Here is a 24,243-nt window from a genome sequence, read left to right on the forward strand (position 1 = left end):
AAAAATGTTAGAAAATATGTCTACGATAATTCTCAAATTCTATATACCTTTTGAATTTCAAAAATAAATTATATCATGTGCTCCTCCTTCAAACAGCAAACACCACCGGGTTAAAACTAAACATCTTTTTTTTAGATTTATTTACGTGAATCAGTGTTACAATTATATTTTTTTGGCAACACCAATATATTGTCAAGTATATATGTATGAATACAACTTCAATAAGTTAAATCAGGTCATATCTCATATTTACTGTATCTTTTTAAAAATTATTTTTCTTGTATATATATTTTACGGTATAGATTGCAATAATATGATTAGGATATATGTTAAAAGGTTAAAGTTATCCCTATATGTTACTAAACATAGAAATGTAGACATGTTATATTAGATTTTTTAAATTTTCAAAAGTTTTGATATGATAAACAAAAATTAAGTTGAATATAACATTTCAAAAAGAGTAGTTTGTTTCTTAATCCACCTTGAGACATTTTCTGCCATCTTAAAAAATATTGTTTTGTATTTCTGTGAACCTTTTAAAAAAAAATGTTTAAATCTTTTTATTTTAAATGTTTTGAATAATATTTAACCAATGCAATTTTTGTTTTGATTTGGAAGTATTGCAGATACAAAGGTCACCAGAAACTTATCGCCAAAAACTTATCGCTAATCTTAATTGTTAGGGAAATTAGAGTGCCACAATATAAACATAACCCAACCCTTTCGATCATTTGATCTTCTTACGGTAGTTTAAAAAAACAATTGGGAATTGATTGAAAAACATAGATACTATACAAAGCGGAGATTCTCTGAAGTTACTTTACTTCCTTCACATGACCTATGAACATAGAGTTCCAGCATCTTCGTACTCGTGTGAATCTATCAAATCTTTTACGTGGCATATTTAATCTTACCATTTATGAATTCTCATGAGGCTGAACTTTAATTATCAAGATTCTTTTAAAATGTTAACAGAGTTGATATATGAATTGAGATGTCTGAGAATGATCCTATTGGAAATTGAAATATACGAATTGAGATGCCCTTTACACGTAAGTGTTTCTAGGCCGTTGCTTAGCACTAAAGAATATTAAAAGTAAAAGACGGAAAGTTTAAATTCTAGATAAGACCTTTTTTTTTTTGAACAACTTTCTAGATAAGATCAAAATCAAGATTTTAGACAAAAATCAAGATTTATATAAAATCAATCCTAATTTGAATATATTATATAGTTTCATGTGTTGTCAAAAAAAAAAAAAAAAATTATATAGTTTCATGTCTTTGTGTTTAATATTATCTTTGGTTGTTGCTTGTTTTGGTAAATCTAAAGTTTGACTAATTTAATGAAAAATTGATGCAGATGTTGCGTATGTTCGCGAACTTGATCTCCTTCTTCCAAACATATCCTCATGTGTATCCTGCTCGTGAACTTGATCTCTTTCTTCTCACCGTCCACCATGATATGCTTCTCCAAGTTAAACCACCTGCTGTTCACCGGCCTGTGGTCAAACCTCCTGTCCAAATGCTGCAACGGGATCGCGCATCTCCCTAAGACCTCGTCCTTGTTAGGAGCAACTCTGTCTTCAACGCTTAAAATCAACGGCTCCTCGAAAGGCTCAGCTGCTACAAACATCAGATCCTTGTTCCACATGGGGTTAATAGTCCTGCTTTGAGATACTCTAGTCCGTAACGCTTGGTTTCCCACTATAGCCTTCACGTAGACCTCAGGGTACCTCCCTTTATCGCTCGGGATCAAATCTTGAGCCTCGATGACGTTAACTCTCAAGTACCAAAGCTTGGGGGAGAGATAGACTTTTGAGCGGATGTTAGCAAGAGCGTCTGTTCCGCTCACTGTGGCTGCATCCGAGTGCCAAGCCATATGCAAATAAGAATCTGAAGGGTTTGCCATTGATCTTTCTAAAGAGATCAATGTTGACTGGCCATCTATAGCAAGTGAAACCCAGAACTCAAAAAGGAAACACACATATAAAATTCAGAATCTATAAAGATAAAGAACATAAAAAGTTGATGATGGTTTTTCTTTTACCTGTCAAACCATTGCTTTAAGTCCTCTTCTGATGGTTTGAGATGAAGATCAACTAATGATGATTTTAAGAACTTGTGGAGGTAGATTGTCATCGATTATCCAGATTTTGTCCCTTGCAAACCCATGTTGATCCAGTGATCCACAATCTACATAAAAAGACATACACACAAACAACTCAATAAGATCATAATCCAGAAATCTAATAGCTAGAGAAAGTAAGAATCTAATCTGGCCATCGTTCAATCTTATATATAAATCAATCGTTAAAAAATCGGAAAAGCTAAAAGTGTCATACCGCCACCTCCACGGCCACTGTATCCACCTCCACCACGGCCTCCTCCACCACGGCCTCCTCCACCGCCGCTTCCTCTAGACTGAGACTCGTTGACGGTGATGGTACGTCCGTCGAGCTCCTTTCCGTTCATCTCATCAATAACATCCCTCATCATTTCTCATCCGTGAAGGTCACGAATCCGAATCCCCTTGACCTTCCCGTCTCACGATCGTTAATGATCTGTCAGACACCAAATCAAAACAAAATATCAGCAAAAACAATCTCACAAAAGCTTAATAATAAAAAAAGCAATGACGAAACAAAGATCGAATCAAGTAACAGAGAAACACAGATAGGAATCAGATCCGCCAAGGATTGAGAAGATGAAAGGAAAAAATTGATTTGAGGAAGAAAACAAAAAGAGAGATCGTAAATAATAAATTGACGTAAAAGGATTTTTTTTGTAATTTATGATGACATGACAATTTGATAGGTTGTGAATTTTTTTGCTGAGGTGGATAGGCTCAATGGAGCTCATATATCCCTTTTAATATAGTATATAGATATGTATCTATAAATTCTAAATTTGTAATCAATAGTAAAAATGTTTTGTAAACTAATTTGGCAAGTGACTAGGTTGTATATCAACAAAACCTGAGTTAGAATCGTGCGTCCTTGAAGTTTTTGTTTTTGTTTTTCTAAAGAGGGGAAACATGTAATTTTGGTATCATCTCTTCCCCTTTTCTATAATCTGCGTTTTCTGAAGTTCAAACAATGGTTGCCTCCACTTTTTCCAGATTTTGCACTCGTTTTTTTTTTTTTTGAACTAAATTCACTCGTTTATTCACCTATTTTATCATTTTAATTTAAACTTTATAAATCTAAGTTGTATTCGAAAAGAAAGGTTGAGGGTTTAGCCACTACAATCTTAACCATGGCAGATCGTATGAAAAAAGTTGATTGAGAATATGACTCTGGTAATTAAGTATGAAATGAAAGGAGATGCATAGAATTGAATATATTAGAGGAATGGGGAAACACAAAGATTTTAGAAAGCTTTGTTCAAGAGAATAATTCATAAAAAAAATAATTCAATTTGTCTAACATCATATTTTTTGTGTAAAGTTGGGTTATCAGAAAAAGAAATTTAAAAACAGATTTGAGTTAGAGGGAACATTAGCTTAGCATCAAGATAAAATAGGGGTATTATGGTCATAAAATTTTTGACAAAAACTATGTAAACACTAAGGATCCGACTGGTGACATTTTTGGAAACACGAGAAATGAATAGGAAATGAACATATAGGAATAAAAAAGAATGCTTGTTCCTTATCAAATTTAATAAGGAATATTTTTGTTCTATTTCTCTACAAAAAAAAAGAATAGAGAGGAACAAGAAGGAAAAACTATTCTTTGTGAATGGTGATTTTATTTTGGAATGATAAGGAATTCAGCGTTCCCTTTCGTTCCTTGTTCACCATTCAAATCCTAAATGTGTATATACCTAATTATGCTATAATATTTGTGTGTGAAGTGCAAATACTTTATTAAAATTTGCGCCTTGCGCGGAATAAATATTATATATAAAAATCATTTTATATATTATATATTTTATGTATTATAAAATAATATTTTACTTAATTAATAACTTCTTTTAGGATTCTGAGCCAATTCACTCACATTAATTAATAACTTCTTTTAGGATTCTGAACCAAATCATTTTATATTTTACTTAACTAATAACTTCTTTTAGGATTCTGAGCCAATTCACTCACATTAATAATGTATACTATTTGATATAGTGTTTGCAGTAAAAGAAATTAAATTGTTAGGAAAAGTAACCAACCAACTTATTCCAAGTTAAATCATTATTAATTACTATACCATAATCCAGAAGAAAAATAAAATTAAAAGAAAATAATAATAAGATGGGCGCAGGGTCGAACTCGTCACCAAAAGTCCTAATGTTGCAGCACTCAAACCGTTAAGCTAATGTGACGTTATAAAATCTTGGCGCCCCGCAAATTCTATAAAGCTGTGGCGTTTAAAGCCATTGCTTTAGGTGCTTTTAGGTGCTTTACCCCAGGGCCGGCAATGCATACACACACACGAGGAGCAATATCTACTATCTAGTAAAAATGTATAAAGTATTGAATTACCAAATTTACCATAAGGTTTATGCGTTGTTACCAAGTGAAACATGTTTTAGTTGTTTAGTGTTCTTAATGTAAAGTAAAAACAATGTGCATATAACATGTTTTGGAAGTGACAGAGAAAGCTTAGACAAGTTGAAAATTAAACTAAAGAAAGTAAACATAATAACATCACAACAAAAGAAAGTAGAAGAAAATCATAGATTTGCACTTTTAGTAACATCTCTCAGAAGAATGTAAAAGTGCTAAGTAGCTGGAACAATAACAATAAAATAGGTTGAGATGAGTTTACTGGGTGTACAATACATCTTCCCATGGGTGACGATACAGTGGCTGCTTCAATCTCTTCTGATCAAAGGTGTGCCCTATCAAACCAATGGAGCGAGCAAGAACAAAGAGACCGTTGAGGTAACCAATCAGAACAATCTCATCGATCTCCTGTTTACTGAATATCCCACTTCCAGCTAGAAGGTCCAAAAAGAGAGATCCAATGGCTCCATCAACGTTGAGTACGAGGTTGTTTGCCTTTGAGAGCGTGTAGCTTTCCACTGTTACTGCGTATTCCATGTACTTCACTGACGGGAAGTTAGACCTAGCAAATTTCTGAAGCAGCTCCACTCTCTTGTCTCTGTTGTCTCTGCTCTTGATCCTATAAAGAAGAAGAGAACATGTTTCAGACAAGAGAACCTGTGGGGATGTTTCTTTATTACAATAAGTGATGATCTTTTTACCTGTGTCCGATCCCAGGGACTCTGATTCCCTTCTTCTTCATTCCCTCAACAAACTCATAAGGTGTGAGATTCTGAAACAAGCAACCAATTAGAGCTTAGATTAAAGAACTTATGTCACTTGTGGCAAAAGAGCCTTTTAATTACTCTGTCACATGCGTCCTTGAAGTATCTAGCAGCGTCATCAATGGCTCCACCAAACCGAGGACCAATGGTTAATAAACCTGGTGCAAAGTTTTAACAGTCTTAAAGATCATTGCAGGGTTAAAAAAACTTATGTGTTTGAGGTGTGGAAGAGATGTTGACTGACCTGAGACAAGGCTTGATACAAGGTCTTTCCCTGCTCTTGCTGTTACAATGGTGTTGTGAGCCCCGGAGACGCATGGACCATGATCAGCACACAGCATAATGCATATCTAACTCAAAAGTTGCAGAGACCAGAGTTAATCTCACTACCCAATAGTATACTGAGAGATAATGGATTCAAAAGCAAAGAGAGAAACCAAGAGACCTCAATGAATTTTGTACAGTAACGAGGAAGACTACGTTTGAACCATAGCAGGGAAATGACATCACCCACTCCTAAGCCTTGTTCAATGATGGAAGACATTGGAACACCAGCATAGCATGGCTCCTCCCCTGCAAATTAATATATGAAGGAACATTTTGTTATCAAGTGTTCTGTGCAACTCGTTTTCTAGTTTTTCAACTCAGTCGACTATATGGTTTTAGTGTCCATTACAGTACCTCTGTCATCAGAAATGGTGGAGATGATGTGAGTAGGAGCCCGGACTTTCCCACTCTTAATTGCCGAACTGAGATCCTCAGGGATCTGTGGAGGAGTCACTTCCTTGATAGAAGAGACCTTTCCTTCTTCAACCTTTTAAGAGGAATTGAAATGAAGACATAAGTTTGCAACAAAAGACATAAGTTTACAACAAGGGCTCTCCTACCAGTTTCTCAAAAGTCTCTTTGATTGCAGACTCCAGGGCTTCAAATGAAGTGGGAACAATAGCTCCAGCATCCATTAGAGCTTGATTCTTGGCTTGTGCAGACTCCATCTCGCCACCACTTTTAGCACCCTATTCATAACCATCATGTTCAAATAAATCTTTTGATTTGAACAACAGACAAAGAGTCATTTAAGTTAAGTGCCGCTTACAGCGTGACCAAACTGTACTTCAGACTTGAAGAGCCGTGCACAAGTCCCACTGACCCAAGCAACAACAGGTTTATTCACTTTCCCTTGTTTCAAAGCCTCAACAAGAGAGTATTCATCTCTTCCTCCAAGCTCCCCAAGCACAACCATCATCTTTATCTGCAATATAAGCTCTTGAATTAAGTCATCGTTGAACTCGAAGAGCTAAATACAAGATCCATCCTGTAACATGTTATACCTGTGGGATGTTATTAAACCGCAGGATGTGGTCAGATAAAGTTGATCCTGGGAACACGTCTCCACCAATAGCAATGCCTATCAATAACATAAAAAAAACAGTCTCAATAATCTTTCTCACTGATAGATTACTTCACATTTGCATAAAACTCACCTTCGTAGATCCCATCAGTCACACGAGCAACAGTATTGTACATTTCATTAGACATTCCACCCTACCAGAAAAGAAAAGAGTGATAAATAAAAACTCTCATGACATACATTGCAGTAAGCATTATAAAGTTCTGAAAGATAATCACATACAGATTTGGAGACAAAACCAACAGATCCAGGTCTGTACAGCTTGCACTGGATAATGTTATCAATAGTTCCTGCAGTGTCACCAATCTTAAATGCTCCAGCTTGAATACCTCCAACAGTAGCTGGTCCAATCACAACCTGCAAACAAACACAATCAGTCTCAGAATATGAGTTTGTAATAACTGAAGCTAGTAAAGATACAGACCTTGTTGTTTGCACGAGCATAAGCAATCAGGTGCTTGGTGTCCGATTCTGGAACACCTTCCGCTATAATTGCCACAACTTTGATAGTTGGTTGCTTCAAAGCAGCCATGGATGAAGCAGCAGCACTATATAATAAGGAAAAACCAATCAACAAAAGTATCAGAAAGAGACAATGGTTAAGTTTTGTTAATACAAACCTCCTGAAAGATGCGAAGTTGATGAATACATCCGCAGTTGGATGAGCAGCACAGGCTGCCTCAATGCTGTATAAAACAAAAACAAGTTCAAAACCATATAGTAAAGTTTCTCTCAGATTCTATATGATACTTACGAGGCGTGAACAGGGATAGCGATCTCCTCCTGTCCGAAGAAGAGTTTCTGAAACCCTTCAGAGCCAGGGTTGATGATTCCAGCAACAGAAGGCGTTTCACGTCCTGTAAAAAAGCAAATGATCTTAGAATCTCATATTGATCCAAACCAAACCAAACCACTGTAAAGTTTGTCAATGTACCACAGAGGAAGTCGAAGTCGAGCATTCGTTGAACAGGAAGCTGCTTGTAGTTGTAGAACAGAGCTTGTGTGGTCCGAGAAAACAGCTGTCCCGTTGCCATTTTGGTACGAGATCAAAAAGGGTAGCTGAGAATCAAACAGAACAATGATCAAACACAAAGCAATGCGTTAACTACAATAAAGTGTTAATCTTTTCAATGTTGGAGACGCGAATCGAACTCGGAACCTAGAGAATACACAATTCGTTAACGAATCTAACGTTGAAAGAAAAGAAAACATAAACTTTATGCAATCTCCTCGGAAATATCGAAACTTTGGTATCGAAACTTCAAGACAGATCTAATGAAAGCTTAGGAGAAGAGAGGATAACAAACCTTAGTCACGACCCGAGTCGAGTTAGTTAGTTAGGAGAAGCTAAAAAATGGTGGGAGGAAAAGGAATGGTAGAGAGGAGAGACCATTCTTAAGCTCTCTCATCGATCATGTGGCCTCCTATTGGTTGGTTTAGGTAGTTAGATCACAACTTCTCTACCCAATTTTGATTTTTTTTTTTTTTTTTTTTTTTTTAAAAAACTAATGACCAGCTGGTACGGACTGATTAGTAACAGTAATTACAAAATTAATGACTACATTTGTTTATTAGTTACACAGAACAGAAATATAGGTTTTTTGTCCTTTTAAGATGTGATGATGATCGTTATAATTAAGCGTGGCTTGCTAGCTTGCTGTCGGTAGTACATGGCTGTTTCGTTCTTGTCGTTAAGACTAAGCAACGGTTAATACTAAGCAACGTTAAGATGAAGACTAAGTGACGTTTGATTCAAGTTTCTTTTATGTTGAGATTATTATATGTTAAGCATTATCTTTTCAAAGAATTCAAAAACAATGTTCAATTTGAACTGCATGCACACACTTGTTGCCATCATTCCATTAATCCATCTCATCTAGAATCAAAAATCTTTTTTTTTTTGATAAGTGATCGAAAATCTTTTGCCTTCATCTCTCTCTCTCTCTCTCTCTCTCGAAAACTAATTCGACTCAGAAAATGTAAATAGAGCATTGAAACCGAGGAAGAACAATAGAAGGTAACACAATTGAGATTGAACGTATCTTGATATGAAACATCTTTGGTTAGAACTAATCAAAAATTCCACTATGAACTTTGAAGATGTTATCTATTGTATCATTTAACGTTGCAAAGAGAGAGTGTGAGAATAATGATTGTATGTTGTATAAATAAACCAAGCTGTGGACCGTGGTAATGTGATGGTAAGAGAAAAGATTTAGAGTAAGGCCTAAATCCGTAAATGATAGATTCGAATTCTGATAGGAACTAAATTTTTACTATTTAATCAGATGAAGATGTGATCATGCTCCGGTCAGACTAATCGTTAGTTTTTTTTTTTTTTTGAGGAAGGGTTTCGTTAGTTTTGTTTCCTTGGGGGATTAGTTGTAACAATTACCAAGTCTGTATGTTGTTGAGTCTAACTCTAACCAATAATCCATCTTGACTTACGTATGATAAAGAGCTATATTATCATGTGTTATAACAATTTTAATTTCATATTACTTTCGCCCGGACCAAGACAATATCCCTTGAATCCTTGATACCTATACAAATGATCAGGGAAATGCTTATCAGTAGGTAACAAAAATAATTTGACCAGTATTAAGCTTAAGCATTAGTGTGACTGACATAGTATAACTGAATGTTAACATAATTAGAAAACATCCACCAATTTAAATGGTTTCTCATAATCTGATAAAACCAATTACAAACTATACTAATCCAAAACATCCATGGGCCTAGAAACAAATCCAAAACCTCGGCCTTGGTTATAGTAAAACAGAAGCAATAAAACAAAATAAAGTGTGGCTGCTGGGATTCGAGCCCAGGTCTCCACGGCCACAACGTGGAATTCTCACCACTAAACTACAGCCACTTTTGTTTACTTGGTTCTTCTATTAATCATGCCAGGTGAGCGAACCATACAATTAAAAGCCTCTGAAAAAGAAATCAAAACGCAGTGTTTTGGGGGTCAAGGTTCTTCTTTCTCTGTGTGCGACTCCACAAAAAATCTTTAGCCTTCTGCCATGACTAGTAGCAGAGAAAGCTTCACGCTTCTTATTAGATTCTGATTCTCTTTCACAAACCCTAATCGAATTTCTCGAAATCTGGATTCAAACCGTCTCTTCTCCTTCCTCCCCTATCCAAACGAAGCTGAAAGCTTTCGTCGACTCTCTAAACAGAGAACAAACACTTCAATAGGTTCATTTTTTTTTTAATTTACATTTTATATTCCCTTTTTTTTTGGAAGCTGTTGTAGCATAGAGGAACTGTTGCTGGGGTTGTGTATGTGATGTGTGTCAATCTTAATCCTGTTAATTGCAATGTTTTAATCGGATTTGCGTTTGGATTATTATTATTATTACTATTGGTGGTTAGAGATTGACCAATTCAAATTTAGGGTTTTGTTTTAATGTTGCAGATACAATAATGTGTTATAGGTTTGGAGTTTCTTAATCTTGGACACTGGTGCCAGAATCATCCTTTTGAATCGACAAAGATAGCATTTTTAAACATCAGTAGTTCAATACAATGATGTTGTAGATAGATTATCAACCATACTCGTACAAGGATGATATTAAAAAGGAACTAACTTGGTTAAGGATGTTTAAGTATGCTTAAAGCTTAGAGATGCATAGCGTCATCTGTAGTTTTCAAGAGAGTGGAAGTAATAGAAAATCGCTAAGGATCGTGTTCTTCTCTTATTGGCTGGAAGTATTAATCTTCTTAATCTTTTTTTTTTCTGTCTTTTCATGTTTTTCTTTTGCGTTGACAGGGTCTAATGGCTCTTAGGAAAAATACTCCGAAAGCTGATTCGGTCTCTCTCCCTATGAAGCCTTTGAATTTTTCCAGAAAGTTGCCAGGGAATGACCCAGATATTGCTCAAGATGTTGTGCGGACTGACATTGATTTGGACCAGCGGGAAGTTTACTTTTTGATGCTCCACTTACTGTCCTCTGGGCCTTGCCAAAGAACCTATGCACTGTTGCGACATGAACTTCTTGAACACGAGCTTCTTCCTAGAAGATATCATGCTTGGTACTCGAGGAGTGGATTGCCTAGCGGGGATGAGAATGATGATGGAAACTCCTTTCCTTTAAACTATGCTGAGTTGGCTAAGAGGTAACTACTTGAGCTGCTCTCACTGATTGTTTTTTATATGAATTTTTATGTGAAGAAGTTAATTGTTGGACTGGATTAAAGTTTATTCCCACCAGAGATTTTTTAACGGTTCATGGCATTATATGTGCACTTTCAGGTATTCTCACGTAAAAAGAGATCACTTGGTGGAGCTTCTGAAGCAGTTGGTCTTTGTTTCAAGTAGGCGTACACCCTCACGAGGGCTTGGTGATGGAAATAAACTAGTTACAGCTGGTGTCCCAACGCTTTTAGGGACTGGATCGTTCTCCCTTTTGAGCTGTAGGTGATTGCTAAAAAAAATTTTTTCTTATTGGCGAGTTTAGTTTTGTCTTTTTGCTCACGATGGGCACACACCACACATTTATATTAGACACAAGCTATAATAAACCAATTTCTCTTAGAAGTTACTTAGGACTTTATTTTGTATTTGCTAAGTTTTTTTTCAAAAGCTTGGCTCGCTAAAGCTGCCTTGTTTGGTTTTGCAGACGACAAGGACATAGTTGGAAGTGATCTCAAACCACCACCTATAGGGATGCGTTGGCCTCATATGCATGCTGATCAGGTGCGTGGTTTAAGTTTGAGAGAAATTGGTGGTGGTTTTGCCAGACATCATCGAGCCCCATCAATTCGTGCAGCATGCTATGTCATTGTAAAACCATCTACAATGGTACAAAAGATGCAGAACATCAAGAGGCTACGTGGGCACAGAAATGCTGTGTACTGTGGTAAGTTATTTACTTGTTCTGGGGTGAATCTTAATATTATGTTTCGTTTTTAAATAATTTAATAATCATTTGGATGATCTGCATACCTATATCAATATGCTGCAGCTATACTTGACCGCTCAGGAAGGTATGTAATCACTGGTTCAGATGATCGCCTTGTAAAAGTATGGTCAATGGAAACTGCATACTGCCTGGCCAGCTGTCGAGGGCATGAAGTGAGTTCCAAGTACTCTATAAGAATATTATAATCCTGTTACTGTATTCTTAAGTGGTGCTTATAATACGTGTGTTTTGGTGCATATGAAAGGGTGACATAACTGATCTTGCTGTGAATTCGAACAACACTTTCATAGCATCCGCTTCAAATGATTGTGTGATCCGTGTTGTAAGTTTCTTGTATCTCCTATGTTTATGTTTCCACTATGCCATACATTACCCTCCTTGATGAGTTCACTCATCTGGATTTTTCTAGTGGAGATTGCCAGATGGGTTACCAGTTTCGGTACTTCGTGGACATATTGGAGCTATTACTGCTATTGCATTTAGTCCCAGACCTGGATCCCCGTACCAACTTCTTTCGTAAGGATTTTTCTCAAGTTGTACCTTTTGCCATCATGTGTACGCTATCTGGGGCGTTATTTTTGCTCGTTCTTTCGAAGAATATTTGAGAATTATTATGTTTCGTTAGTTGTTTTCATTGGTTGACACCATGCTATTAATTATGTGGATTTTCAGTTTATTGCCTATGTAGTATGGCTTTAGAATTTTTGATTTAATTAACCTTTTGGTCACAAAGCTGGAAAGTTAAATGTACTCCGATTCATTCTCTTCTTTAGATGGAATTTACGATGTTGACTTTTTATTGTGCTGTGAAATCTATCTCTACTATGTCATGACTCATGTTTTTGTTTTGTATTGAGATTTTATTTGCTTATCTGGATACTGTTTTATTCTATTATCTTTATAAGCCGTTTGATCCCTTAAATATCTGCAGATCGTCGGATGATGGTACATGCAGGATATGGGATGCTCGGGGTGCCCAATTTGCTCCGCGGATATATATCCCTAGGCCTCCTAGTCCTGATGGTGATTGCTCTACGTTCTTAGTTATTTGCTTTTTGCTTTGATCTACTGGAAGCTGTAGGACTGACTATGGAAACCTATTCCAGGGAAGAACAATGGCCCTTCTTCTAGTGACGCTCAGCAGAGTCACCAAATTTTTTCCTGCGCATTCAATGCCAGTGGATCTGTCTTTGTCACTGGTAGCTCTGACACTCTTGCCAGAGTATACTCGGTACTGATAAATGTCCAATCCACACTTTCTGACAAAATTTATAGGGTTCACTTAATTACAAAAGGTGTTTCCTTGGTCATAGGTTTGGAGTGCTAGTAGGATCAGTAATGATGACCCAGAGCAGCCAAATCATGAGATGGATGTTTTGGCTGGACATGAGAATGATGTTAATTATGTTCAGTTCAGGTGAACCATTCACTTTTGAAATTACATTTCTTATGAGATCCTAAATATCTTATCTTAGCCCTTTGTTGTGGTGCTTCCCAGTGGTTGTGCTGCAGGATCTAAATTTGCCGACTACTCAAAAGACGATAGTGTTCCAAAATTTAAGAGCTCCTGGTGTGTAATGACAGCTGCAGTTAGATAATTTTGCAATTACTGTTAATATTCACCTTTTCCAATGTTCTATTTTGTGTGTTGACATTCAATGACACATCTATTTTCTAGGTTCTGTCATGATAACATAGTTACATGCTCTCGTGATGGTAGTGCAATCATTTGGATCCCAAGATCTCGGAGATCACATGTAATATTCACCGATTTCACCTAATTCAATTCATTTTCATCAGAGCAGAAACTCAGATCTTTATTTATGTTTTCCAGGGAAAAAGCTGCCGATGGACACGAGCATATCATCTCAAGGTTCCACCTCCGCCCATGCCTCCTCAACCCCCTAGAGGTGGGCCACGTCAAAGGATCCTGCCTACTCCCCGTGGGGTTAACATGATTGCTTGGAGTCTGGATAATCGTTTTGTTCTTGCCGCTATCATGGGTAACACTTTCTTGACACGCTTGATGGCTTAGAGTTTATCCAGGACGACTTTATAGCGCTCAACTCTTGCTAACTAGAATCACTTTCTATGTTAAAGATTGTAGAATATGCGTGTGGAATGCCTCTGATGGTAGCTTGGTACATTCTTTAACTGGCCATACAGCATCTGTGAGTGCTTGATCCCTTTTATATTTCTCTTCATTCATGGATTTGGTTGACTACCTTAAGGGAGTTTCCGGAATTGCTAAAACTGTTGACCTCTGTACTACAAAGCAAGAAAAAGGAAAAAAAATTCGCTGATCATGCCTATAAAATTAATCACAAAAATCATTCTTCTTCTAAGCAGACTATGTATTATTTCACCATAAGATAATTTTTTTTTTTTTATGTTTTTATGAAAACACTCCTAACTATGCCTAATGCCATTTATGCCTCGTTATATTTTTTTGCTGGTTCCTGTTTTAGTTTTCGAGGCATGATTTCCTCTTAGTACCTTGTATTACTGTTATTGACATGATGTACTTATTGTTTGTAGACATATGTTATGGACGTCCATCCTTTCAATCCTCGGATAGCTATGAGTGCTGGCTATGATGGAAAAACAATAGTGTGGGATGTAAGTTTTACTTTCTGCATTGTCTAAGTGTGGTATGTAAGTTTTACGGAAAACAATATTGCTGCGCGTCTTCTTCTTTTTTTTTTTTTTTTTTTTTTTTTTTTTTTTTGCGCGTCTTCTTCTTATCTACCAAAACCTTTTGTTCTCTTCTTCTAGATATGGGAAGGAAAACCTATCCACACATACGATATTTCACACTTCAAGTTGGTCGATGGGAAGTTTTCACCGTAAGCAAATAGTACCTTTTCCGTACTCGTTATGCTCCTAGTACTTCTGATTGCTAATCTTTATCTTCATAATGTAGAGATGGAACGTCAATAATACTTTCAGATGATGTAGGGCAACTGTACGTATTAAGCACAGGCCAAGGGGATTCTCAAAAGGACGCTAAATATGATCAGGTACTATATAACTTCAGTTGCAGAGAAAGCTTCATTAATGTACTTCTACTAACTACATTTTTGATAGATATACTAGATAGGATTTTATCAGGATTAAGTTTGTTGGTGCTTTGAGAGACCGACATATCTCCTGATTCTCTTGCTCAGAGAGATCAGAAATAACCTTTTCGATATAAACATTCAATAATCCTTAATACACGCTAAAGATCTCTTCATAAGAAAAGCCTAGATAATACTGTAGGAATATATCTCTGAACATCTATAGATTCATACTAAATATTATAGAGATATCTTAATTCTAGCTGCTCCACTTTAACTCCGCTAAACAAGTCGGCATTTACCTGTCTAATGCTAAAATGAATTTTCCTTGTAATTTCTCTGTGCATTTTGCAGTTTTTCCTGGGGGATTACCGGCCATTAATTCAGGACATATATGGGAATGTCCTTGACCAGGTAAATAGTTCATCTTTTTACCCTTCTTGTGATTCTGCTTCATAACCATTTATGTAATTCTGCTCGTTAGTGTACTCACTAATTGGCATTTGGAACTTTGATTCAGGAATCTCAGCTTCCACCTTATCGCCGAAATATGGAGGACCCTCTTTGTGATTCAGGTTTTACCTTCTTTTACTATGATCAAAAGTTCTTTGTGGATCCTTCTACTCAGGATGGGCATATTATTCACTCTTATCTTTCTGAATTCTAGCGATGATTCCATATGAAGAGCCATATCAGACCATGTTTCAGAAACGGCGACTTGGCGCCTTAGGCAAAGAATGGCGACCATCTTCTTTAAAGCTTGCTATAGGGCCAGATATCACTTTAGATCAAGATTACCAAATGCCACCTTTGGCAGATCTAGACTTAGCTGAGCCGATGCCAGAATTTGTAGATGTGATGGAGTGGGAACCAGAAATCGATATCTTAAGCGATGGAAATGACTCCGAATACAATGTGCCAGAAGAGGATTCGTCTGGAAAAGAGCAAGAATGTTTAAATTCTTTAACTTCTAGCGAGTCAGGTTCCAGTTCTAGTGAAGGCGATGAGGATGGTGGTCATCAGAATAGCCGTAGAAGATCCAAAAGGAGAAAACATAAAACAGGAGTAAGTTTTGTAATATTGCTTTGATCTTTTGTGCCTAAAGATGCTACTTATCTCTTTTTACCTCTTTACCAGGCTGAGATCATGACTTCTTCGGGTAGGCGTTTTAGAAAGAGAAACTTTGATGAGCTTGAAGGTGCTACAAACAAGAACAAACGTACCAGGAAATCTAGGAGTGGTCGTAAAAAATCCAAAAGGAAATCTTCAAAATCTAAATCGTCCAGACCTAGGCGAGCGGCTGCACAAAATGCACTCTCTTGGTTTTCTAAGATTACAGGTACATCTAAAGATGCAGAAGAGGAAGAAGATATCTCTGAATTGAGTGAGTCATCAGAAAGTGAATCGACAACAGAGGATTCAGGCACTGGGGATAGTGAACTTGATGTCGCTTTGGTAAATGGGCATGACAAGCAATCAAAGGGGAAAGATATTCTCGTATGTGATTCAGACAATGGGGCTCAACAGTGTGATGTTAGCGAAACTCAACCTGCTGAACGAAGGAGATTGGTTGTTAGGTTTCCTGTTAAGAGTTCAGATAAGCTTTCCTTGCTGGAGAACCTACCTGGAACATCTTCCTATGCTCCAACTCCAACTTTAGGGAATGGCTGTGCTGAAGACTCAAGGGTTTCTGGGAACTTTGAAGTTTCCACAAATCACTTAGATGCAAGCAAAGTAAAATGGGGAATGGTTAAGGCTCGTACATCAAAGCGAATGAGAACTGAATCAATGTCATCGCATGGACTTATGGGCTCTGAGCCAGATGGAGAAGAAAATAATCTTAGCAAAGAGGCAGATCACCATGATAATGGTGTTACAGCACCTAATTGTTTGGAATTAAGAACAGATATCGATGGAATTGCAGTTGACACTGACACGGTGATTTCTAATGGTTTGCCAAATGGTGAAGAACGATGCCTAAGAGTGGATGGGTCGCCAAGTCGAGTGGCTGATGAGGGTGCCTCTAACTGTTCTCAGGATGTAACAGGTCGCTTGCATGATCTAAAAGATAGCCTTCCACCTATCTCTAGGACGTTGAGGATACGCTCCAAGAGGGTTTCAAGGGCTCCTGATACATCTTTGAAGCAAGAAGTAAAATCTTCATCTATAAATCAAGAGAATGGTGGCTCTGACGCGTTAAATGATGGTTCTGCAAACACTAAATTGGATTTGGCATTGGACAACCAAAAGGATGGTTTGGTTGGAACAGAGCTACCTCTGACAAATGATTGTGTGCATGAATCAAAACCGCTGACCAGTGACCCTGTCTCAGTTGATGTTCCTGTGTCACATCCTAAACGGATGTTTGATTATGTCTATAGACGAAAGAAGTCACGAAAGCAGGAGAATAACTCAGACCGGGGTGCTACTCTGACTCAAGAAACAAGTCCAGGTTCGTGTAGTCAGGATCAAAGTAGTGGTGCTAATACCCACGAAGGTGTCCCTAATGGGCTCCATGAGACCGAGTCAAATGGTTTGGAGAAGCCGGAAAGCAGTTTGACACACATCCGAGATAAACTAAGTGATTCACATGGAAACCAAAACTCTCAAGAAGAATGTATATCAACTTCTGGGGCAACACTTCGGTCGAGATCCACAAGGAATAGAAAGTCTACTTATCCTTTTAGTGAAAGTAAACCTGTTGAGACAAAGAAGCTTCAGCAGTCGATAGAAAAGGTATCTTGGTTAACATTATCGACACATGAAGAGGGTTCTCGTTATATCCCACAAAAGGGAGATGAGGTTGCTTATTTGCGACAGGTAATCTTATCTGTTAGTCTCGTTTAATCAACCTCTGGTATCAATTTTTTAACCTGTGGCTGTTACTCGTACCTTTCAGGGGCATCAAGAATACTTGAACTTCAGCTCCCTGAGGGAAGTGGCTCCTTGGACTTCAATAAAGGCAGGAAATATAAAGGCGGTGGAGATTTGTAAAGTGGAAAGTCTCGAATACGCAACACTACCTGGTTCTGGGGATAGCTGCTGCAAAATGATACTTAAAGTCATCGACCCCAACTCCGAAGTATTCGACAAAACTTTCAAGCTGACATTGCCTGAGGTGGTGAGCTTTCCAGATTTTCTCGTGGAAAGGAGTCGGTATGAAGCAGCGATACAGAGGAACTGGACTTTCAGGGATAAGTGTAAGGTTTGGTGGAGAGACGAAGGCGAAGAAGATGGTAATTGGTGGGAAGGACGGATTCTAGCTGTGAAGGCCAAGTCACCTGATTTTCCTGATAGTCCGTGGGAGAGGTACACAGTTAGATACAAGAATGATCCGACTGAGACGCATCTTCACAGTCCGTGGGAGCTTTTTGATGCTGATACCAAGTGGGAGCAGCCTCACATGGATGATGAGAAACGAAACCGTCTGCTCTTGGCCTTAACAAAGTTGGAGACTTCTGATAAAAGAACCAAGGTTTGTTCTTCTAATCAATTTTAATATCTCTTGCCTCTTGGTATTCAAGGAATTGGTAGGCGGTGGTTAGGCATCTTATAGAAGATTATTGTCTAGGCGGACACTTAGATCGATTTTTGAATGTCTAGAATGATTTTATAAAAAATCGTTTCGTTCTGATTTGCCAACTAGGTGGACACTGGTTTTTAGAACACTGGTTGAGACTATCCTAGCCTCTAAGCATAGGCATGTTTACGTTAGTTAGGAGGTTATAGTTAGTCCACTCTAAGTAGATTAAGAGGCAAGAACATAGCAATATGACATAAACTTTACTTAATCGTTTCAGGATTCTTATGGCCTGCAAAAACTGAAGCAGACCGTGGGAAGTTCGAGCTACACCAACAGGTAAAGTTTCTTCAACACTGGAAGAAGAGGATTATAATAGCGATGAAGCTCACACGGTTTTGTTATATGGATTCATGTGCAGGTTCCCAGTTCCTTTGTCGATTGAAGTAATCAGATCAAGGCTTGAGAACAACTATTACCGGAGTGTGGAAGCATTAAGACACGACGTAGAAGTTATGTTGTCCAATGCGGAAACTTTCTTTGGTCGAAATAAAAGCGTAGCAGCCAAAATCTCGCGTCTCTCTAAATGGTTCGACCGCACGCTACCTTCTTTGTAGCATATCTTATTTCATAGTATGTAGATAAAGTATTAATTTCCGCTCGTACCTCATAGTTCTAATGAATGAAAGATAATTTTAGGATTTTTTTCGTTTTAGAGATTTTTAGGTTTAGGGTTAGTTTTGGAGAGAATTGTTTTCATTGCAAGCAAAGATAGATTTGGAGAGAGTCAACAACATTTAATGCTTTGTAAAACAGAGAACCATCTTACCTTGAATAATCCAACCAAGTTTCAGTATGATTTTCTTTTCTGCTTAATAGTACGAAAATGTGAACAAAAATTGGACACTACATGCAGCAAAAGGACACAGAAAAGTTATATGTAAATTTTGTCTATTATCTACTCCTAATAGATGATGGATAAAAAAGATAATACTGCACAAAAGTTGGTGGAATATTGAGTAAAAACTTTATAAAATGTCTTTAACTGTGATTTTATTAATTTAAACCTATCTTTCGGCCAAAATATTATTAACGAGGTTCAAAAAAGAAATATGTAACGTTTTTATCAGTGTAACTTTATAGATGGAAATATCATCAAATAACCGTATTTTAAGCATTTTTCGCATAAATATGTTTTAGTAGAGATCATGCTTTTTTTATAAATATAGAGATCATGCTTTTAGTATGTAATAACTGAGTGAGCATGAACAACAAATATTCGAAAATTATGTTTTAATGTGGTAATTACCTTACGAGTGCAACATCTATATTCATCAGTTCATCAACTTTTAAGTCACTACCATACGAGACAATATTCTTATCGACCTATACTAGAAATCAGCAAATTACCATGTCTCCGTCATGGACACGTTTGGCAATCACTTGTATCATTTTTGTTTCCCTTTTTTATCAGCACCAATGTAAGCATATAGACATATATATATATTATATAGCAATAATATGATCATCATCGTTATTGTGATCATTAACATCATATATTCATTACCTTTTCTGAATAATCTAATTAGCTTTTTATCTTTGTAGGTGAAAATGTGGATGGTTATGAGCAGAACAAGCTATTTATACCACCGTGCATTGGTTTACATCGCCATCACATTTCCTTTAGACCCGATAGTTATTGCTGCGACGGAAAGAATAAGTTCTGTTCACCGATTAAAGAAGAATGTTGGCGTCAATGTGCGATCCTTAATCCGCGACCTTCTTCTTCTAAGAATTAACAATCTCTTCAAGTGTGTTTCATATACATGAATTTCTTGTAACTTTCTATTTGATTTTCTCTCTCAAATTATCATATATTATAATATAACACGAGTATGTGACTCCAAAAATTTAATGTAAGAAAGTGACAATAAAAGTGTTCACAATTGCTGGATTTTTTTGGATTTAATTAGTGAGAGATTTTTAGGTTTAGCTTAGGTTAGTTGGAGAGAAGATATTTCATTACAAGGAGAGGGAGATAGATTGGAGAGGTCAGCAACATTTGATGCTTTGTAAAACAGAGAACCATCTTCCGTTGAATGATCCAACCAAATTTCAGTCTGATTTTATTTTCTGCTTAGTACGGAAAATTTGGGGAAAATTGTTTGAAAATAGTCTATAAAACTGTTTGATCCACAGCAGTTTGTATATTGTCTTTGCCGTATTCAAGAGTTTATCTTCAAACCCTAGAGCTTATCCGCAAACCCTTATTCTCTTCTCTTATATAATAATTTATTAATTTTAGAAACCAAGTATGAAATATTAGCTTCTCTTTTTTTTTTACTACAATAGTTTTCTATTGATCTCCTCTTCGCGGCTTTAACTTGTCTAGTTGTCGGTTATTTCTTGTCTTAAGTTATCCATAACTCTCTTCTCCTCTCTCACGCTGTATCATTTCTTAACATCATATGATCGCATCAAATATTTATTTTCTACGTTTAAGTTCTATGATGGCTGACATTGGAGGGAAAAACACCTCAAAGAGAAGCATCACAAGTAAATCTGAAGGAGGAGTAGTATTAAGACATTAATGCTTTTTTTGCATTGGTGTTACTTCTTTGTTAACACTTCCCAGTTGCAAGATCTTAATTACTTTTTTTTAGTTGTTTTTAGTTTTGAACATAAAGTCCTACACTTTACATGTTTCTAACAATTCACATGGCATCATCAAACAATACAAGTCCTAGATAAAAATCTACACTAAAACGATATTCCAAGCAATATGAACGTAAAGTTTAAGTAACTCTTTGATAAATCATGCACATACGATACGACAACCACATGGTGCTAGCTTTCCATTGCTAGAGCTGTAAACTGGGCGAGCCCATGTCCATTAGCCCATATCCATTTGTCCATTCATTGTTTGTGGACAGCAAAGTGACCATGTCCATTAAGAACCATGTCCATTAAAGACCATACCCACTAACACCCATATTTTTATGGGCTGGCATGGGATCCATAATGACCATATAAGAAAATTTTAAATTTTAATTTATAAACCTACAATTATATATAAAAGTTCATAAAATTAAAATTCATCCATAAATTCAAAAGTACAACAATACATAATTTCATAAATACAACAATTACGGTTTTGGCGGGAAAAATTGATTTTGCGGTTTTAGCGGAAAAACTTGATTTTACGGTTTTGATGGAAAAACTCGATTTTGCAGTTTTGACGGAAAAACTCGATTTTGCAGTTTTGGCGGAAAACTCGATTTTCTGATTTTGGCAGAGAAACTCGATTTCGGTTTTGCCATGGGGTCTATAATGACCATATAAGAAAATTTTAATTTATAAGCCTACAATTACATATACAAGTTCATAAAATTAAAATTTATCCATAAATTCATAAGTACAATAATACATAAGTTCATAAGTACAACAATTTCGGTTTTGGTGAGAAAAATTGATTTTGCGGTTTTGGCAGGAAAACTCGATTTTCTGGTTTTGGCGGGAAAATTCGATTTTGCGTTTTGCAGAAAAATTCAATTTTGCGGTTCTGGCGGAAAAACTCGATTTTCTGGTTCTGACGGGAAAATTTGATATTAAAATTTAGCAAAAAAATCGATTTTATGAGTTTAGCGGAAAAACTTAAATTTTAGAAATCTTAGGTTTTGTGACCACTGGACAGTCCACGTCCATAAAGCCCAAAACCATTAAATACCATTTTTTTAATGGTTTTCCACATTTTGTCCAATAAAACCAATGGGAAAAATGGGTTTGTCCATATTAAGCCCATTTGTATATGGACATGGGCAACCATTGGACGGCCCACCCATTTGACACCTCTATCCATTGCCATGGCGTTTTGTGAGACTCAAGCCCTTAATCCCCATGGATCGTTACTAAACCAAGCTATCTAATAAATGATGGGTAAGAAATATAATACTACACAAAAAGTTGATCAAATATTGAGTAAGAACTTTATAAATTAATGTCAACTATGATTATTATAAATAATTTGTATGTAACTTTTTTATCACAATGTCATCAGTTAACCGTATTTTAAATGCGACTTTTTCGCATAAATTTGTTTTAGTAGAGATCATGCTTTTAGTATGGATAACTGAATATGAGCGTGAAATAAAAATACACAAAAATATGAATCAGTTCTTCAAGTCTTAAGTCACTAACATACATATATATATATATCTTCATCAACACATTTTGCAATCCCTTGTATCATTTTTGTTTCCCATTTTGGTCTACACAAATGTAAACATACACTGATACACACGCATACTGTTGACCGTTAATATTTTCATAGCAATAATATGATCATCATTATTGTAACCATCATCATTATATCCTTCATAACTTTTTCTGAATAGTATGATTAACTAAATAACTTTACATTTTTTAGGTGAAAATGTAAATAACTTCATCTTTTGCATTGCTTCAAAATTGTAGTCTTCCTCTGTTTTTATCTTTTTTTGGCTTAGGAAGGCTGGCCTGCTTAAACTTTTTGTATCAACAAACTCTCTCATTTTCTAATGAAATTCACATAGCAAAAAAAAAAAAGATATTTCTACCACCGTGCATTGGATTACATTTCCGTATTAGCTTTCACCAAGTTGTTATTGCTGGGTCGGTAAAAATAAGTTCTTACAAAGAAGAATGTTGGCATCAATATACGATCCTTAATCCTCCACATTCTTCAAAGAATTAACAAACTCTCTTCACGTGTATTTCATATGCATGAGTTTGTTGTAAATTTTTATTTGATTTTCTTTTTCTCAAATTATCATACTAAAGTATAGCACGGGTATGTGACTCCACAAACTTAAGTGACAATAAAAGTGTATAAGCGTAATCATCGAGAGAAACTTGTCAAGAAAGACATTTTAGTTACATTAAAGTAAGAAGCGAAGATTCAAGAAACAAATTCTTAAACCAAACACTGACTAGTCATGGAAGTTTAGGGTGGCCGGAAGATTTTCCGGTGAGATTTTCCGGGGGCTTAGAGAATTTAGAAGGGTTGTGTTTAGTGAACCAAGTAGTGTACAGAAACTGCTTGTGAGGACCAACATGGTTACATATTAGCTTCAGCTTCTGTCTTTCTCTCATCCACCTTAGTATTATCTTCATGTGCCTCTTGCTCGTTAACCCTCTTAATCCCACTTCCTGTTCAAATAATGATCAGATGAAAGCTAACTCTGTAATGAATATAATTAATGTTACTTGGAAGCAAAACAGCAACTACTCCAGTTCTTGACCTAATAATTTCTCCAAAGAAAACATCTTGTGATTTAAAAAGAGTATACCTTGACACGATCCCAAGTTTCAGCGATGGTGAGAGGTCCATGTTCCTTCAAAACATCAAAGATCACTCGGGTGATCGTCTGGGTTTGCTCCGGTGGTGTGTTCAGCTCGATGGGTTTCATCTTAGGTTTAGGTTTCGTCGCGAATTGCCTTATCAACAATCCAACTACATTTTGATTGCTTATGTTCCAAGGCACCACGTTCCGCAACATGCTCAGATACTTTGCAGCTATAAAAACAAGAACACTTGTTAACTCAAATCACTATCACGACAGATTCATGTTAACACAAAATCGAAACCTTTAATTTATTTTTCCTGAGAATAACAGAAATGAAGAAACAAACCGGTTATTTATCAAATTTTTGAAGTTGTGAGTCTCGGCTAGACATTTGATCGAACAGGTTATGTGCGTTACGAGCTTTGTAATGTATACAAGGCCACAAGGATTACAAAAATTAGAGAGCGAAAACTCACACGATGGAGAGAAAGTGGAAGCCGAAGCAGCCGAGTTTCTAGAGACTGAGACTTGGGAGAGAGCTTGGACTCTCTGTAATAGCCAAGCAAACGTTACTACTAACAACGTAATGCAATTACATACGTAATGTAAGAAGCATCATTTACGTATATTTATAAAAGAGCCCCTCTTGTTACTCATAATTTACAATGTTCACCCAAATTTGGATCTGTTACCAAAAATCCCTGATCGATCTCTGGAGTTAACATGAATCGTG

The 24,243-nt window shown here is 36.5% G+C and overlaps 4 protein-coding genes and 1 non-coding gene across 13 annotated transcripts; 1 reads left to right on the top strand and 4 right to left on the bottom strand.

Moving 5' to 3' along the window:
* Nucleotides 1–1,199: 1,199 nt before the first annotated feature.
* Nucleotides 1,200–3,423, bottom strand: LOC103854600 (FT-interacting protein 3). 2 transcript variants are annotated; one of them, XM_009131535.3, is made up of 3 exons: nt 2,343–3,423; nt 2,048–2,193; nt 1,200–1,966 (listed from the first exon to the last, which is right to left on the bottom strand). In XM_009131535.3, the coding sequence occupies exon 3, from the start codon at nt 1,907–1,909 to the stop codon at nt 1,325–1,327; it is 585 nt and encodes a 194-aa protein (XP_009129783.1). In that variant the 5' UTR covers nt 1,910–1,966; nt 2,048–2,193; nt 2,343–3,423; the 3' UTR covers nt 1,200–1,324. The 2 variants fall into 2 exon arrangements, with proteins under 2 accessions (XP_009129783.1, XP_009129784.1); XM_009131536.3 differs by having other exon boundaries at nt 1,200–1,944; nt 2,343–3,413.
* Nucleotides 3,424–4,552: 1,129 nt separating this feature from the next.
* On the bottom strand, nt 4,553–8,185 carry LOC103854601 (ATP-citrate synthase beta chain protein 2). Of its 3 annotated transcripts, none has more exons than XM_009131537.3 (16): nt 7,987–8,185; nt 7,614–7,738; nt 7,434–7,536; nt 7,300–7,365; nt 7,104–7,227; nt 6,902–7,036; nt 6,753–6,813; nt 6,600–6,676; nt 6,365–6,520; nt 6,156–6,284; nt 5,950–6,082; nt 5,714–5,841; nt 5,513–5,618; nt 5,350–5,426; nt 5,206–5,276; nt 4,553–5,123 (listed from the first exon to the last, which is right to left on the bottom strand). In XM_009131537.3, the coding sequence occupies exons 2-16, from the start codon at nt 7,711–7,713 to the stop codon at nt 4,763–4,765; spliced, it is 1,827 nt and encodes a 608-aa protein (XP_009129785.1). In that variant the 5' UTR covers nt 7,714–7,738; nt 7,987–8,185; the 3' UTR covers nt 4,553–4,762. The 3 variants fall into 3 exon arrangements, with proteins under 3 accessions (XP_009129785.1, XP_033140532.1, XP_033140531.1); XM_033284641.1 differs by having other exon boundaries at nt 4,763–5,123; nt 7,614–7,724; nt 7,987–8,107; XM_033284640.1 differs by lacking the exon at nt 7,987–8,185 and adding an exon at nt 7,839–7,952 and having other exon boundaries at nt 4,763–5,123.
* A 257-nt stretch (nt 8,186–8,442) lies between these two features.
* LOC103854602 (bromodomain and WD repeat-containing protein 3) lies at nt 8,443–21,162 on the top strand. 5 transcript variants are annotated; one of them, XM_033284629.1, is made up of 25 exons: nt 8,443–9,804; nt 9,844–9,880; nt 10,455–10,801; nt 10,938–11,098; nt 11,305–11,544; nt 11,650–11,759; nt 11,852–11,929; nt 12,017–12,123; nt 12,539–12,630; nt 12,714–12,838; nt 12,921–13,024; nt 13,106–13,177; nt 13,286–13,364; nt 13,442–13,610; nt 13,708–13,778; nt 14,146–14,226; nt 14,383–14,453; nt 14,531–14,627; nt 15,021–15,080; nt 15,187–15,241; nt 15,334–15,731; nt 15,804–17,486; nt 17,566–18,141; nt 18,467–18,525; nt 18,608–19,045. In XM_033284629.1, exons 3-25 carry the CDS (start codon nt 10,461–10,463, stop codon nt 18,801–18,803), a joined length of 5,025 nt encoding a protein of 1,674 aa, XP_033140520.1. In that variant the 5' UTR covers nt 8,443–9,804; nt 9,844–9,880; nt 10,455–10,460; the 3' UTR covers nt 18,804–19,045. The 5 variants fall into 5 exon arrangements, 2 of the variants coding, with proteins under 2 accessions (XP_033140520.1, XP_009129786.2); XM_009131538.3 differs by having other exon boundaries at nt 8,443–9,880; XR_004455227.1 differs by lacking the exons at nt 8,443–9,804; nt 9,844–9,880 and adding an exon at nt 19,792–21,162 and having other exon boundaries at nt 10,786–10,801; nt 10,938–11,102; nt 18,608–19,667.
* TRNAH-GUG lies at nt 9,483–9,554 on the bottom strand. Its single transcript has one exon. It is a non-coding gene; the product is annotated as a tRNA-His (tRNA).
* A 1,812-nt stretch (nt 21,163–22,974) lies between the features above and the next one.
* LOC103854604 lies at nt 22,975–24,200 on the bottom strand. Of its 2 annotated transcripts, none has more exons than XM_009131542.3 (3): nt 23,987–24,200; nt 23,514–23,740; nt 22,975–23,373 (listed from the first exon to the last, which is right to left on the bottom strand). In XM_009131542.3, the coding sequence occupies exons 2-3, from the start codon at nt 23,721–23,723 to the stop codon at nt 23,158–23,160; spliced, it is 426 nt and encodes a 141-aa protein (XP_009129790.1). In that variant the 5' UTR covers nt 23,724–23,740; nt 23,987–24,200; the 3' UTR covers nt 22,975–23,157. The 2 variants fall into 2 exon arrangements, with proteins under 2 accessions (XP_009129790.1, XP_033140555.1); XM_033284664.1 differs by having other exon boundaries at nt 23,857–24,192.
* Between the last annotated feature and the right edge of the window lie 43 nt (nt 24,201–24,243).

This window comes from Brassica rapa, chromosome A02, assembly GCF_000309985.2.
Source record: "Brassica rapa cultivar Chiifu-401-42 chromosome A02, CAAS_Brap_v3.01, whole genome shotgun sequence".
NCBI classification, from domain to species: Eukaryota; Viridiplantae; Streptophyta; class Magnoliopsida; order Brassicales; family Brassicaceae; genus Brassica; species Brassica rapa.